General features: G+C 44.2%; 1 protein-coding gene across 1 annotated transcript in view; it reads right to left on the bottom strand.

Moving 5' to 3' along the window:
• Positions 1–15,546, bottom strand: part of dock1 (dedicator of cytokinesis 1) — a gene marked incomplete at its 5' end in the record, with an annotated part of 409,371 nt that overhangs the window by 101,714 nt on the left and 292,111 nt on the right. Inside the window, 5 exons of the mRNA XM_079492379.1 lie at positions 3,240–3,330; positions 3,615–3,655; positions 7,410–7,566; positions 9,536–9,621; positions 14,272–14,420. Coding sequence (XP_079348505.1) covers positions 3,240–3,330; positions 3,615–3,655; positions 7,410–7,566; positions 9,536–9,621; positions 14,272–14,420 — 524 coding nt within the window. The remainder of the gene's footprint in view (positions 1–3,239; positions 3,331–3,614; positions 3,656–7,409; positions 7,567–9,535; positions 9,622–14,271; positions 14,421–15,546) is intronic.

Here is a 15,546-nt window from a genome sequence, read left to right as displayed (position 1 = left end):
ACTGGATTACCAGCCAAGGTGCCTGGACCACTGAGCCATGGCCCAGGCCGAATATATATTCTTTCAGAAGACTTTTCGTTCGACGTCAGGCCCAAATGGGTTAGATACCAAGGACACATGCGGTGTGTTCTACCGTGTACACACAGTATATCATCCAACACAATCTTATACCGTCTATACCGACCGATCCAAGGTAGCGTATCTGATATGAAGAAGGAAAAGGGCTGAGGGCCATGTTGTGGACTTCAATAGCCTTTTTCATGATGTTGTGATAATGTGGCGTCCGAGGTCATATCTCTGTCGGTTCTCTGCTCTGTTAATATTTCAATTTAACAATTCAATTGCACGTGTAGTACTGTATGTGGTGCAGAGCGGGGGAAAAGAAGCAGATCGATATCGGAGTATGTACAGGGAAACCTCTTATCTCCGTATCTTAAATTAACCCATTTTGGGCGGGAACCCCTTTTGGTGTTAGCATTATGTTATGCTTTAGCTATTGAAAAATAGCAGATCTACAAGCTCATAGCGCGCCACCGAGTGGCGCGCTACGAGCTTGTAGGTCTGCTATTTTTGAAAAATCGAAGAACGACTGACATAGAAACATAGCTTTTTCAGAAAACTGTCAGGATGTAGAAGACATTTTTAGAATCTGATCTCAGGTCAGAATGGGTTAAATTAAAGCCCCTACTTGATCCCACCACAGTGTGATCACACTACAGCACACACTACAGCATCACAAGTAGCAGATCCACAAGCACGGAAGGCGGCGCAAAGCAAGATGTTTCAAGCTTGTAGACCTGCTACTTTTGCCCCTGAATTCTGAAAAACAAAACAACCTGTTCATGCTACTAACAGCCCGTACTGCTGTTTACTTCTGACCCCTGTTTCAAGTCACTGTACTGTACTCTCAATATGCTTGTCCAGAAAGAGTTGGGGGGATGGGGGAGTGGGTGGGAGAGGATGAGCATGCTAACTGTATCTGTACATGTCTGTATTGTCTATTGTGCACTGTCTATTTGTGTAACTGCACTGTACTGTATGTAATGTTTTTACCTGTGTACGGGACCCCCTCTAAAATGAGATGCCACATCTCAAGGGGCTATCCTTTCAATAAAATTCTGACCAAATTCTGACCAAAAGTATATGAGGTTTCCACCAGACTAATTTCCCAGATTTTTTTTTTTTTACAAATGGAATCCTGCCCTGAGTATCATTCTAATAAAGACACAAAGGAAGGCTCCATAGAAGGTATAAGGGGTTACAGTGACCTTGCATTCATGCCACCTCAAAGCGAAGGCATCTTCGCGAGCCATCCCATCATGACTCCCATCATGACCACCCAGACTCTGACAATAGGACCACTTGAGGTAGTGGCGGTATCAACCTCACATGGCTGCTTTTCACTATTAGGTCTATAGACCTGTTATATAGACAGGTATATATGTATACAGTATATATTATTTTTTCCTATGAATCAGCCTCAGCCTTTCAGGTAGGGTCAGATAGAGGCCATTTTGCATCGGTCGGCCCTCGCGAGGTATAAAGAAGGTGGGGAGAAAAAAAAGGATGCTGTTCTCCGCCTTGTCAAATGGGTCCATCGTCCATCTCATGGTACTCATGGGATCAGAGGAGGTTGGGCCTGTCTCTCCAAGCACACCATGAAATACAATTAATGGCGGGTGGACGCAGGGACAGCTTTAGCCCCCCTCGGGCTGAGGCTAATTCCCCCCTAAGCCCCCCCTCTCCCCACAAACCCAATTGACTGGCTGACTTCTATGAAAACCCAAATTCATTAGCCCCCCCGTTTTAAATAGGAAGCCCACACACAGTCCCCCCCAGTCACAATTTTCTGGAGTTTCACGCACGTACACTGAATCACGCAAGTCATCGTCAGGGGGAGGCGCTTTGCAAAGACGACATTCGGGTGTAAACCAGGTTGCTAGGCAACGCCTTCGTCACCCCCAGCACAAGGACGAGTGCGCGCGCACACACCATAGGATCCCATTAAAAGTGCATCGTGAGCTACTGCTAAAATTAGCCGTTTCTTCTTCTCTCAGTCTGGGCGGCCGGGAGACCGGATGTAAATTAGGTGAAATCTCGTAATTTCCGTCGGCAGAAGCTAACTACCTCCCCAGAACACTAGGCGGCGGAAAATGTAATAATCATAATAATAATGAATTAGTCACAAGCTCTTGCTAATACGTTTCATTGATTCTGATATTTATAAAATTGTTGATGCAATATTTATAAAACCAACAAGGTTTCTACCCGACTGGGACGACCCAAGGTTAAAATGCCACGGGGCTGATACTGGCTTAAGGTGTATGAACTGGGGCGCCCGCTGGCCTAGCGGTCCAGGCGCATGCCACATATAGGCTCTGGCCTGACAGCGCGCCGCGTGTTCGAGTCCCGTTCATGACGACACTTGCTGCATGTCTCTCCCCCTCTCTTTCCTGTAACTATCAATAAAAGGCACAAAAGCCTAAAAAAATCTTAAGAAAAAAAGGAAAAAAGTGTATGAACCAGGGATGTCCCGATCACGTTTTTTTTGCTCCCGATCCGATTCCGATCATTTGATTTTGAGACATACCGATCTTTCCCGATCCGATCTTAATATTTTTATATAACACTTATGCCATATCACAATAGCAAATATCCTAATGTATGTCACTCTATTCTAGACTGTTGTGTTGCCTTTCAATTATTGAAAGGCAAAATGTGACTTTTATTAGAATGACTGTCATTGTGGGGTTTTTTTTCTTTCTATGAAAGCATGGAATCACAAAATATAATAATGATGTATTGGTTAATTAGAGTGAATACAGTTCTACAGCTTATAGAACTGAAGTGAAGTTAAAACTCTTAAAGAGTATCTCTCTCATTCAGAGAAAGTACTACAGACACTATGCCATCATGCATAGTGGGGGTTGCATTTCCTTTGTTTCCTTAATAGGTGTCTTTCACGCCTCTGAGTGTGACTAGTCTTTGTTTGATGATCTCTGACTGGGACCAGAAGGAAAACAACTAGCATAAACAACCGTTTTTACAAAATGTCATTGCTTTTACGTCTTTCTTGAGATTTCCATTAGACAATTAAAAATCCGATTCCGATCTTTTGAAAATCATGTGATCGGAGCCGATTTCCGATCACCCGATCCGATCGGGACAACCCTAGTATGAACTGTGCGTGCGTGCGTGCATGCATGCATGCATGCATGCGTGGGTGCGTGCGTGCGTACCTTCAGCAGCGTGGCGTGCAGCAGCAGCGTGTAGGCAGCCTCGGTGTAGTTGTCACACTCCTTGTGGAGGTCACACAGTTTGTACAGGTAGCTGCAGGAGAGGACAGGGGGTTTATGGGTAATGTAGTTGTCGCACACTGTGGATTGTGGATGGCACAAAGTTGAATGTTTTGTCGCCTCACGCGTGGATATTACATGATATATAGATAACTAATACATTTTAAATTTTCCTTCAAAAATGTATTGTAATACTCTATGATTGTGAAGTGGTCCGTGGTCAAATGCAGCCGATATGCAGCCATCGTGTTGAAAGAATACGTGATTGCTGCCTTATAGATTGAATGAACATTAGAACATCAGTAACGTATAACTTACCGAATGTACATCTCCTCCCTCTCGATCTCCTTGTAGAAGTTCTATAGGGGGAATAAAGAGAACTTGTTTTCAATTTCGCCTCACTAGCTTAGGGGAGGGGAGTTTCCCCGGTTGGACGTAGCGCGTGGAAGGAACACGTTATTCCAACCAGTTCCTTTCCCCCCCCCATCAGGTGCCCCGGCAGGATTACTGTATGTTTTTGTGAGGGTACCCAGGGTGACACAGAGACTCCCCACAGAAAGGCCCCTTTGCCAACTCCAACCCCACCTAGGGTAAGGGAACTGATGGAGAGAGGAGAGGACACGCCCACAGAAACCCAGCGAAGAATGGAACCCGGGACCTTCTAGCTGTGAGGGGACGGTGCTACCGACTGCGGCACGCTGCCCCCTTGAAATTGGTTTCCTGACCTGAAAGTGCATTTGGAGATACTCCTGTTCTGCAAGCTGAACAAACACTATATTGTAGCAATGATTGCTATCAGAATATAGAGCTATTTAACCCTTTTTTCTTTTTCTTTTTTTACAAAAACAATACCCCTTTAACCCATTCAGGCCTGACGTCGAAATTAAAAAAAAAATCTTCTAAATCATGACAATTTTCGGAAAGATTTGAGTCACATTTTAACGATTTTTCAAAAATAGCAGACCTACAAGTTCATAGCGCGGCACTCGGTGCCGCGCTATGAGCTTGTAGATCTGCTATTTTTCAATAGCTAAATTATAACATAATAATGTATGTAACACCAAAAGGGGTTCCCGCTCAAAATGGGTTAAATTAATTCTCCAGAGTTTTCTGCGCTGCTTTAACACAGTAGTACAGTAAGACATCAAACGCCTCTCCAGGGCGCTGCGGTGAAAAAAGGTCAATTTTTCCACAGGCCGTGGCGTGGCACGGTCAATATGTCTCAGTCAGACTAAAATGTTGAATATAATCACAGGTAGCCCACTTTTCCGCCCTCCCTTTCAGCCCGTTTATCCCATTCTGGGCGGGAACCCCTTTTGGTGTTAGCATTATGTTATGCTTTAGCTATTGAAAAATAGCAGATCTACAAGCTCATAGCGCGCCACCGAGTGGCGCGCTACGAGCTTGTAGGTCTGCTATTTTTGAAAAATCGAAGAACGACTGACATAGAAACACAGCTTCTTCAGAAAACTGTCAGGATGTAGAAGACATTTTTAGAATCTGATCTCAGGTCAAATTGGGTTATTTTGGGCTCCGCACGCAGCTCCGCAGTACAGACTATTGACCTTTCCGCCGTTCCCAGATGAAATGTCATCTCACAAAAGAGAAGGACCTCCCAGGCGAGTCTCTCGGAGATAATGCCGCATAATGCATTCTGACATGCCCCGGCGTCCGTTTATCGTCTCGTCGTCGGCACCTGGCCATCATGTCCCGCTTTTATTGACAGCAGTTGCATATTATCGTCGATGTCGGGCGGAAACCTTGCATGTGCAAAAGCATTCCTATTTACAAACTTTTTTTTTTTAACCCATTTTGGGCGGGAACGCCTTTTGGTGTTAGCATTATGCTATGCTTTAGCTATTGAAAAATAGCAGATCTACAAGCTCATAGCGCGCCACTCGGTGGCGCGCTATGAGCTTGTAGATCTGCTATTTTTGAAAAATCGAAGAACGACTGACATAGAAACATAGCTTTTTCAGAAAGCTCAGGATGTAGAAGACATTTTTAGAATCTGATCTCAGGTCAAAATGGGTTAAATATCGAAAATAGCCGATCTACAAGCTCACAACGCGACGCAGTACGTGTGACACTCCCGCACGATGAAGCAGGGCATTCATTTACGAAAAAAACAAACAAACAAACAGACAAACATAAAAAGTTGAAATATGGAGATACAAGGTTTCTGCCCCGATTGCAGTGATAAAAGCAAAGCCTTGCGGGCAGCTTGTAGAGCCTGAGGAATACTAAGGTGTGAGCTAGTGCTGCAGGAAAGATTGCAGATCTACAAGCTCCAAACATGACGCACTGCACTCACATTAAGAGCTTGTGGATCTGATATATTTGCTGTGCGACACGAGCGTGTGTGTGTGTGTGAATCGGGCTCAATGTTCTATAATGACCTGTCAATAGCGCCTGTCGAAAGCATTGACACAAGCAATCCCACGTCAGTTTGCATTATTCTAAGTGTGTGTGTGTGTGTGTGTGTGTGTGTGTGTGTGTGTGTGTGTGTGTGTGTGTGTGTGTGTGTGTGTGTGTGTGTGCGTGTGTGTGTGCGTGTGTGTGTGTGTGTGTGTGTATTCAAAGCTATACTCGGTGCGAATTGCCGGTGTTGTTGGAGTCGTTTTTTAGCTCCTTTTTAGTGGTGCTAAAGCACGTTATATTATATAAACACAGTGCCCACCAGTGGGCTCTGAGGTCATCGCTAGTGGGCCCCCAAATAATTGACAGAACACTAAGATTGTAATGATATAATCCTTTACTACTTTAATGCTTTATAACCTAAGTGAAGGTGAGTAAAATTATTGAATACATTTACCATTTATTTCCATCGATGGACTAAACTCATTCACAGCCAATAATAAATCATTGTCTATCCTATCGCTGCCAGAATCCAGAGAGTTTTTTTTCCCACTATAACCTTTGAAAAATCACAGAATATTATGGGTCGTCACGACCCGCCCGCAAGTGGGTCTCTTCCACTTAGACATTTATTTTTTTCCTCCTTTTCTTTGGTGCGATAAGGTTAATCCTGACAGAGCTACAGCTTCTGGAGTGCACGCATGTTTTAGCGACTTTGTCTAGTGATGTCATTGGAATGTATGGGTGCCAAATTTCAGGGTTTTTTTCTGTGGGTCCCAGAAAGAAAATGGTAACACATAGAATAGGAAACAGCGCCATCTAGTGTCACAAATGACATGGCGCTCTGGGCTTTTTTTTTTTTTTTTTTAATTACGTCCTTGGCAGGGAATTCAAATTAGAATATATTTCAATTAAACCAAACTGTTTAGCCATTAGAAGGTTAATGTGATAGTGACAGGGGACAAACAATGACAGTGTTAGTCCCCTGATAGGGGGCGGCGGTGGCTCAGGGGTAGAGTGGCTGGATGGTAACCACAAGGTTGCCAGGCGCTATATAATTACATACAATTACTGGTCTATTTCAGCAGGTTTAATATTCATCTTGGTTTACAAATGTCAGCATCAGGGCAGGGAGTTCAGGGAGGCCATGGCTCGGCGTGGCCCATCAGTTTGGCCTTGTGTCCCTCAAAAAGAAGGCATGACCTACAAGTTTGAGCAAGTTTGAGCTTGTAGATCTGCTATTTTTCAATAGCTAAAGCATAACATAATGCTAACACCAAAAGGGGTTCCCACCCCGTCTCTTCCATGTCATGCAGACACGATAGTGTCTCTTCCATGTCAACATGTAGACACCAGTGTCTTGTATTGAGATTACTGAATTCTTAACTCCCCTGAATCTTGAAACCAATCCAGCGACTGATCATGCTGCAGGGCTGAGCATGATCCGATTGTAAATACCATAATGTATTTATTTCACTGTCTAGTCTATTATATATAAAATCCCTTAAATTCAATTAATTATTTCAATGGACTAAAATCTTGTTTTATTTGATGGCCTTCCATGCCCTGGTGTTTGACCTTTGTGCCCTCAAAAAATGGACTACACCAAAGGCTAAGTGGCCTTGACCCTAAAATGACGAAAGTCATGAAGGTACGTATGTGCGTGTGTGCGTGCGTGCGTGCGTGCGTGCGTGCGTGCGTGCGTGCGTGCGTGCGTGCGTGCGTGTGTGCGTGCGTGCATGCGCCAGGTCTCACCAGCACATTGACGGTGCAGCTCATGCGGTTCTCCTTGTTCTCGTCGTGCATGATGGTCCTGTAGTCCAGCAGCCTCTCCAGCAGACGCACCACCAGCGTCACAAAGTTCTCTCCGCTCTTGGCCAGGTACATGTGCTTCCTGCAGTGCTCCAGCAAGCTGCACACACACGCACGCACGCACACACACACACACGCACACACGCACGCACGCACGCACGCACGCACGCACGCACGCACGCACACGCACACGCACACGCACACGCACACGCACACGCACACGCACACGCACACGCACACACACACACACACACACACACACACACACACACACACACACACACACACACACACACACACAGGGAGGGAGGGAGGGAAGCAAACAATACAGTCATTTGTTGTATCCACCAGGGTTGAACCAGAGTAATCTAGTAAGAGAGTGGTGACACACTTTGATCTTGCCGCAAAGCGGGTGCCTATGGGCGATAGTTCCAAACATTGCTCCTATGGCTGGAACTATTCCATTGAGATAGAATGAGCACTTCCGCATTCCATGGTTACAATGAGAGTCAACGGGAGTGTCATTACTCTCTTATTAGATTACTCTGGGTTGAACCAGCCCGGTTTCTCCAAAGTATACATGATAGGTGAATAGGTAAACATGTAATTCATAGTTCATAGTTCATAATTCACCATGAAACGTCCCCAGTTGATTACTTACATGAAGACAATGATTTATTTTAGTACAAGTTTTCTGAAATTGTACATTTAAATATGCAAATTAGGCATTAGAGGAAAATACGGTATGCAAAAAAATATACAATATGAAAAAGCTACTCCTGTGGAAGGGTTATCATATATTAATTTACTTATATTGATCCTATAAACAATTTAATATAGGTATGGTAATGTTCCAATTTTGGAGCTCTGGCTCATGGACTGAGAAACGGGCTGGTTCAACCCTTGTGGAAAAGGGGCCAGTGGTTTTCGAACCAGTGGTCTGGGGACCACCGGTGGTCCTTGAGGAGGTTCCAGGTGGTCCCCAGCTAAAGAGTTGGTAACCAAATGGACCCTTATTAGATCGTAGACTTAGATGATTATGAATTAATACAAATCCCCAAAAACATATAAAAAGGCGCTCCTCCCGGCGCCATGGGATTTCATGAAAGACACGTTAATTAAATGGGTCCAAACAAGAGTTTTCGTTGTGAGGCGGACCGCACGATGTCTTCTCATTATCAGACATGTGGCTCTCACAAGTGTACCGTAGAGTAATACAAGCACACCCGACGTGCACAAACATGTTGTTGAAGAAAGAGAAACAGTGTGCCGAACGGAGCATGCTGGCATCTGACTGAGAGCCTGAGAGAGCATGTGGAAGTGAAGCGGGTGGTGATCACCCGGTGCCACACTGTGATTATATATTTCTTTTTGCATCTTTCTCCTCATGTCGCAATTAGCATTATCTAAGTTGTCAGCACGGCGGCTCAGGCGCTAATCCAGCCCATTAACCCGTTTCGGCCTGACCTCGAAATTTAAAAAAAAAATCTTCTAAATCCTCCAGTTTTCTTCTGAAATAAATATGCTCACGATTTTTCAAAAAATAGCAGATCTACAAGCTCATAGCGCGCCACCGAGTGGCGCGCTATGAGCTTGTAGATCTGCTATTTTTAAATAGCTAAATTACAACGTAATGTTTAAAACACCAAAAGGGGTTTCCCGCCCAAAATGGGTTAACCTGTTAAGACCCGAGGTCGATTCCACACACGTCTTCTAAATCCTAACACTTTTCTGAAAGACATATTGTTTCTTATAATAGCGGTCATCACTATATCATGTCAAGGACGCTCAAACCTATATGTATGTATTTGGCCGCCGACCCCCATCTCAAAATATGTTGTTCCAGGGAAGCAAAGGTTATATATTCAAAGATTTGCAGAAAAAGTTAGATTTTTCATAAATAGCCGATCTACAAGCTCGGAGCGCTGCAGAAAAGTGACACGCTATGAGCTTGTAGATCTGCAATTTTTGAACAGCCAAAGTATATAAAATGATGTTATTTTTGGCTCAAATCTAAACACGACCGCAGATGCTTTACCGCCGGTGTAAATGGGTTAATCAGCACTTACATTTTCTGAAAGAGAACTTTGTACTGCTCGTCTCCGCGGCCCCCCTCCACCTCGTGATCCAGCTTGGTGATGATCTCGTTCTCAAACTGCAATTAGACAGAGCAGCCGTAAATAATCAGCCCTGGCTAATTTTTCAATTCATTAACGCCCGTCTCTCTCCTCTCTCTCTTATCTTCTCTATTCTCTCACGCTTGCAGTGTTTCTGTCGCAGCACGATCCAGTACTCTGAACTTTGACTTGAACCAAAGCATGCATATTCTGAGGGGCCAAACTATACGGCCTGCATTCACACATATCAAACGAACATGCTCTGTTCCGACCGTGTTTCATGGCCGCCTCAATGCTTTTCCAATGGAAGTCACGTGGTTTGACCAAACACTTGTGCTTGATTGCCCCCCTCCCCCCATCAAACACAAGTGTTTGGTCAAACCATGTGACTTCCATTGGAAAAGCATTGAAAAAGCTATGAAACACGGACAAAAGAGAGCGCGTTCGTTTGATATGTGTGAACGAGGCCTACTAACTACTTGTTTGGCTAACTTTAGCCAAACAATTGCCGATCTACAAGCTCACGTGGTGAGGTGCTGTGGGCTTGTAGATCGGCTAGTAGAGCCAACAAAGGTCCAGTTTATACCAAGCTGTCTCTCCCTCACTCTCTGTCTGTCTTCTGCATCCGATTGGTGGAAGAAGTACTCGGATGTGTTACTAAAGTAAAAGTAGCAATAGAGAAATAAATAAAACTAGAAAAAGTGCCCTTCTGGGCACAGGTCTCCACCAGGAGGATAGGACTGTGTGAGATGTTTGGCAAAATGTTTAGGAGTAATATAAACATGTTTTTTTGTTTGTTATTTTTTTGCAAAAAAATTCTTCATTTTGTTGAGGAAATGCAGAGCCAGATCACTCATAGCATGAGGATAGAATTCTGGATGAGCAGGACATGTGCAGCATTTCTTAAAAAACGGGCCACTCCTGAAAACTTTGGAAGGCAATGTTAGCCAATCAGTGTAGAATCTGAGAAATCCAACAGACTCGTCTTGATCACATGACTACAGAGATCATGTGTACCGATTTGCGTGACATTTGGATGAAATCTGTGCGACTAACATAAGCAATGTGTTTTGCAGAAATCGGCCTCATGGTGGCGCTATAACCGGCAGATGTGGAGGGATGCAGGGACAATGTTTTTCCATGGCCTCTAGGGAGTGCGCATACATAAGTTGTATACAGATCGATGCAGTTATAGCTAAAAACAGGAATTGGCCTGTTATAGCACCACCTTGAGGCTGATTTGGGGAAGAAATGAGTGGCATGTCGTCCTCGGCCTAGTGGAAATGTGCGTGTATAATTTCACGGAAATTGCACACTGTGTTTGTGATTTGTGGCATTTTGTTCGAAACGGACCAATCATGTGAGCTTTGGAAGGCAATCTTAGCCAATCAGGATGGAAGATGGGAAATGGTGCAGATCTGTGTTGATCACATGATACACTAGATAGTGTATACCGAATTGTGTGATGTATGGATAAAATGTGTACGAGTAATCTACAGAAATGTGTTTTGCCTAAATCGGCCTCATGGTGGCGCTATAACAGGCCGTTGAGGAATATTTGGGGCAGAGGTTCGTCGTTGGCATCCAGGGAGTGTGTGTGTAAAGTTTGGCATGGATCGGGCCAACGGTGGCAGAGATTAGCTGGTAACAGACGGACGGAAGGAAGGAAGGACGGACGGACGGACGCACGCACACACACAAACACACACACACACGGACGGACGGAGTGTAAAACATACTCTCTCCCCATGCCTTCGGCCTGGTGGAGACAAAAACACTATAAGTTACAAGTAAAAGCGGCCTGCATTTGTACAGAAGTATTGCTGTCAAAGTATAGGCTACTTACAGTAGAGTACCTATAAGTGAAAGAGGACAGATGAGAGCAGAGGGGTGTCGCGAGGGAGAGAAAGAGAGTAGATATACACACTGGTTGGAACGACAGTTTGAGGATCAAACAGAGTTAGGAGGTTTTACTGTTCCTTTGGTTCAATATTTCTAACACCCACACGCAGACGTAAAGGGTGTTCAATAGCCCTGGATTTATCAAAAAGTTGAAAAACTTTAGATGCTTATAGTTACTGCCTGACACGCCGATATTTAACCGGGGGGGGGGTCCTGACAATGTAAAAGGTTTGAGCGACAGAGACAAAGAGTTCTTATAATTGTCACGGTTGGTTGCTGGTAGGTTTCATTGTGAACAATCGAGCAGGGTAAAGTACTGTATGCATCTTTTATACCTGGCAGGTTAACACATTTTGTGCCCAAGACGTCCACAGACACCCTGGGAATTACCGCTATGTGGTGCCCAGGATGTATGTGGACGTCTTTGAAAAAAACCCCCAAAAAAACAAACTTCTTTTTTTTAATGATTTTTATAAAAAATAAATACAATTGGGTCACTATTTTGAAAATGTTGAAAGGGCACACAAAGCGATGTATTAAAACAAAAGCCACCAGATTAGTATTTGCAAACGAGGACAGGCAACGTCCAACCCCCCCACGGACAGTTAGGAGTCAGGACTAAAGAGGTGTTACAAATTCTTCATGGGGGCTCGAGCCCCCGCAGCCCCCACAGGGATGACGTCACTGACCAGCGAGCTGTATGAGAACAGGACATCATACGGGTCAGTGACTATAGAACGTGACTCTCCTCCTAGTCTCCTCTCCTTTGCAAACGACATAAAGACCTTGGGATAGTGATCCTCGCATCTTATCAGCAGATGCTTATCACTGTGGTCCGACTGATACGCTATATCAGCGGCCATTTATCACTGGACCACAGCACTCTACTGCTCGCTGCACGTCCAACATTACAATTACCCGCACGGAATAAGGTGTTATTAACTCTCTTTAAAAGGTCTTTAACTCATTTTGACCTGGGAACGATCCTGCAAATGTCTTCTAAATCCTGACTGTTTTCTTGAAAAAGCTGTTTTTCTATGTCAGTCGTTCTCAAACACTTTCATGTCACTTTTCACGATTCTTCAAAAATAGCAGACCTAGAAGCTCGTAGCGCGGCTCTCGGTGCCGCGCTATGAGCTTGTAGATGTGCTATTTTTCAATAGCTAAAGCATTACATAATGCAACACCAAAAGGGGTTCCCGCCCAGAATGGGTTAAGGTAGGCAGTTCTCTAATGCATTGATTCTCAACGTGGTAAATGGTGCATTTATATAGCACTTTTATCTTTTTATCCAAGCGCTTTTATCCAAAGCGCTTTACATATAGATTGTGCATTACATTCACACCCGATGGCGGAGGAAACCATGCAAGGCACCAACCAGCACACCGGGAGCAATTATAGGAGTTCAGTGTCTTGCTCAAGGACACTTAAGACACCAACTCTGGGGGAGCCCGGTATCGAACTGGGAACCTCATGGCTCCCATCCGGCTGCTCTATACGGGCCAATCTGTGGATCACCGGGGGTATTTGTGTGTGTGTGTGGGGGGGGAGGGTGTGGGGGGGAGGGGGGTCTCAGGGGGTTCAAATAGTTCATGTAGTATCACAATCAATCATTTTAACAACTTTATCCATTTATGTTTGCAATAAAATCTACAAGCCTACAGTGTGTTATTTGCGTGAATGCAAGCTTCTTTGAAAACTAAAGATTTTTTTTGGGGGGGGGGGGGGGGGGGGGGGGGTTAATTCCTAAAAATTCAGTTTAGGCACTGTTTAGGTACTTCTCTACTAGTTCAGTTTAGGGGAACATGGGTTCACATAACCACATAATGTGCGTGAGCAGCCTTGACCCCGAGCTCCTGTCTTATATCTTAGCATGTCTTCTCTTCTCTCTCTGCCGTTGTTTCCCCCACCTCTCTATTCTCCTATCTGGAGAATAATGAAACAGATCGTTGCTCACATCGTGCAACATGGTCACACGTTGTGAGATTGTAGCTCTGCTATTTTTCTGGAAACATTGCAAAAGTGAAACAATTTAAAGGACCACTTCACCACTTTTCAACTTCTCTTCCTATAATTGGTCCTAACTAATGTTCATGATAAAATACCACCATTTTTTCCTACTCAGTCTGTGTCTCATAGGAAGGCTGTGGGCAGTTCAGAAACCCGTCCACCAGTGACATCATCGATGGTGAATCCAAGCTAATAGAAACGGCAGGCTTTCTTTTCCTGAAAAGTTGCAATGCAAAAGTTGAAGCCATCGTTCTCACGATAATACAAATCTAAACATATTTTAAAACAAATCTTGTTTAAAAAAAGATCTGCCTAATGATGATGTCACTGGTGGACGGGTGTCCGAACTGCCCAAAGCCCTCCTATGAGACACAGACTGAGTAGGAAAAAATGGTGGTGTTTTATCATGAACATTAGTGAGGACCAATTATATGAAGAGATGTTGAAAAGTGGTGAAGTGGTCCTTTAAGTGTGTCAGTGTGACAGTGGGTTCTATAAATTCTGAACCAAAAGAAAAGCATTAACAAGAGCTTTTGACTAGATTTGAGACGTCCGGCAGCTAAAATGTACAGAAAATGCCCCTAAAGATTACTGGGGAAAAAAAGTTGGCATTCAATATTATACAGTTACGGTTGAGTCGCCGGTCCGCCTTTCATTATGTAAATAACGTCATATAACTGCCGCGTGGCAGTTACAGAAAGCACATCGGAATTCGGAACGCTTCTGCCTCTCGCCTGGCAACCGAGTCGCCGTGATCGTCATGGTGATATACCAACCCGCTGGAAGCTGCACGTGAAGTGGAACTCGCACTGCATCATGTCGAAGAAGATGGGAATGGTGGCCTTGCGCAGCTCGATCTCGGGGACGAGCGTCATCTCCAGGATGGGACCCACCATCTCCGGGATGAACTTGATCTTGTGCGGGCCTAGAGCAAGATGCAAAATACACACAGACATCAATGCACTACACATTCATGAAACAGACATGCTTACCACTTTAGTCCCTACAGGTAGGAGTTGTCCTTATATGGGCATTATAAAAAACAATGATTGCCATTCCTGGCAGTGCTTGACAATGGTTAGGTATTATGTTCTGTATTCCTGGCTGCTATGGTGCAACCGTACGTGCATCCTTCGCTATTGGACTCATGACTATTCCTGCTTTCTGATGGCCATTGATCCCACCCATGTGTCCCCTTGTCTTGCGTGCGTGCGTGCGTGCGTGCGTGCGTGCGTGCGTGCGTGCGTGCGTCTTGTATGTAGTGTTAAGTGTACTTTTCTGTCATTTGCTGTCTTGTATTGTTATGTTGTGTCTTGTATTTGACAAAAAAAATCTAAATAAAGTATGTAAAAAAAAACAAAACGGGCTTCTTTGTATTCTCACTCTGTGAGGTTGATGACTTGCAATTAAATGTTTCAGTATGAAATGGTCATAGCATAAGTATGGTCCTGTTAAGGGTACATTTGGTTAAATTTTGTACACTCTACAAGTAAAACGACCTAATGCATAATATCCAACTGGGGGCCTAGGAATGAAAAAGGTTGAGAATCAACCGATTCAAAGCTCTAATTAACCCATTTTTGACTGAAGTCGATTAAAAAAAAAAGGCTCCTAAATTTGAAAAACCCATGTTTCTATGTCAGTGGTGCTCAACCTTTTTCATGTCAAGGACCCCCAGAATTATCTCTATTGGGCCACGGACCCCCATCTCAAAATATGTTGTTCCAGGGACCCCCCCAGAAGCCAATATTTTAGTTAAAAACGTTCGCTCTGAAATATATAATCAAAGATTAGCACCACATTTTCACGACTTTAAAAAAATAGCAGACCTACAAGCTATGAGCTCTGAGCTTGTAGATCTGCTATTTTTCAATAGCTAAAGTATAACATAATGCTTTAAAACACCAAAAGGGGTTCCCGCCCAAAATGGGTTAAGACAAGTGGAAGGTGCGATCCAACTTCGACCTAAAAGGAACGCGTGGCGTGGGCACAAACCAAAAATATCCCACAATGCCTATCTCTCTCTCTCTCTCTCATGACACGACTTGCTG

This window comes from Electrona antarctica (genome assembly GCF_951216825.1).
Source record: "Electrona antarctica genome assembly, chromosome: 22".
NCBI lineage: Eukaryota > Metazoa > Chordata > Actinopteri > Myctophiformes > Myctophidae > Electrona > Electrona antarctica.
This window is presented reverse-complemented; position numbering and strand designations above follow the sequence as displayed.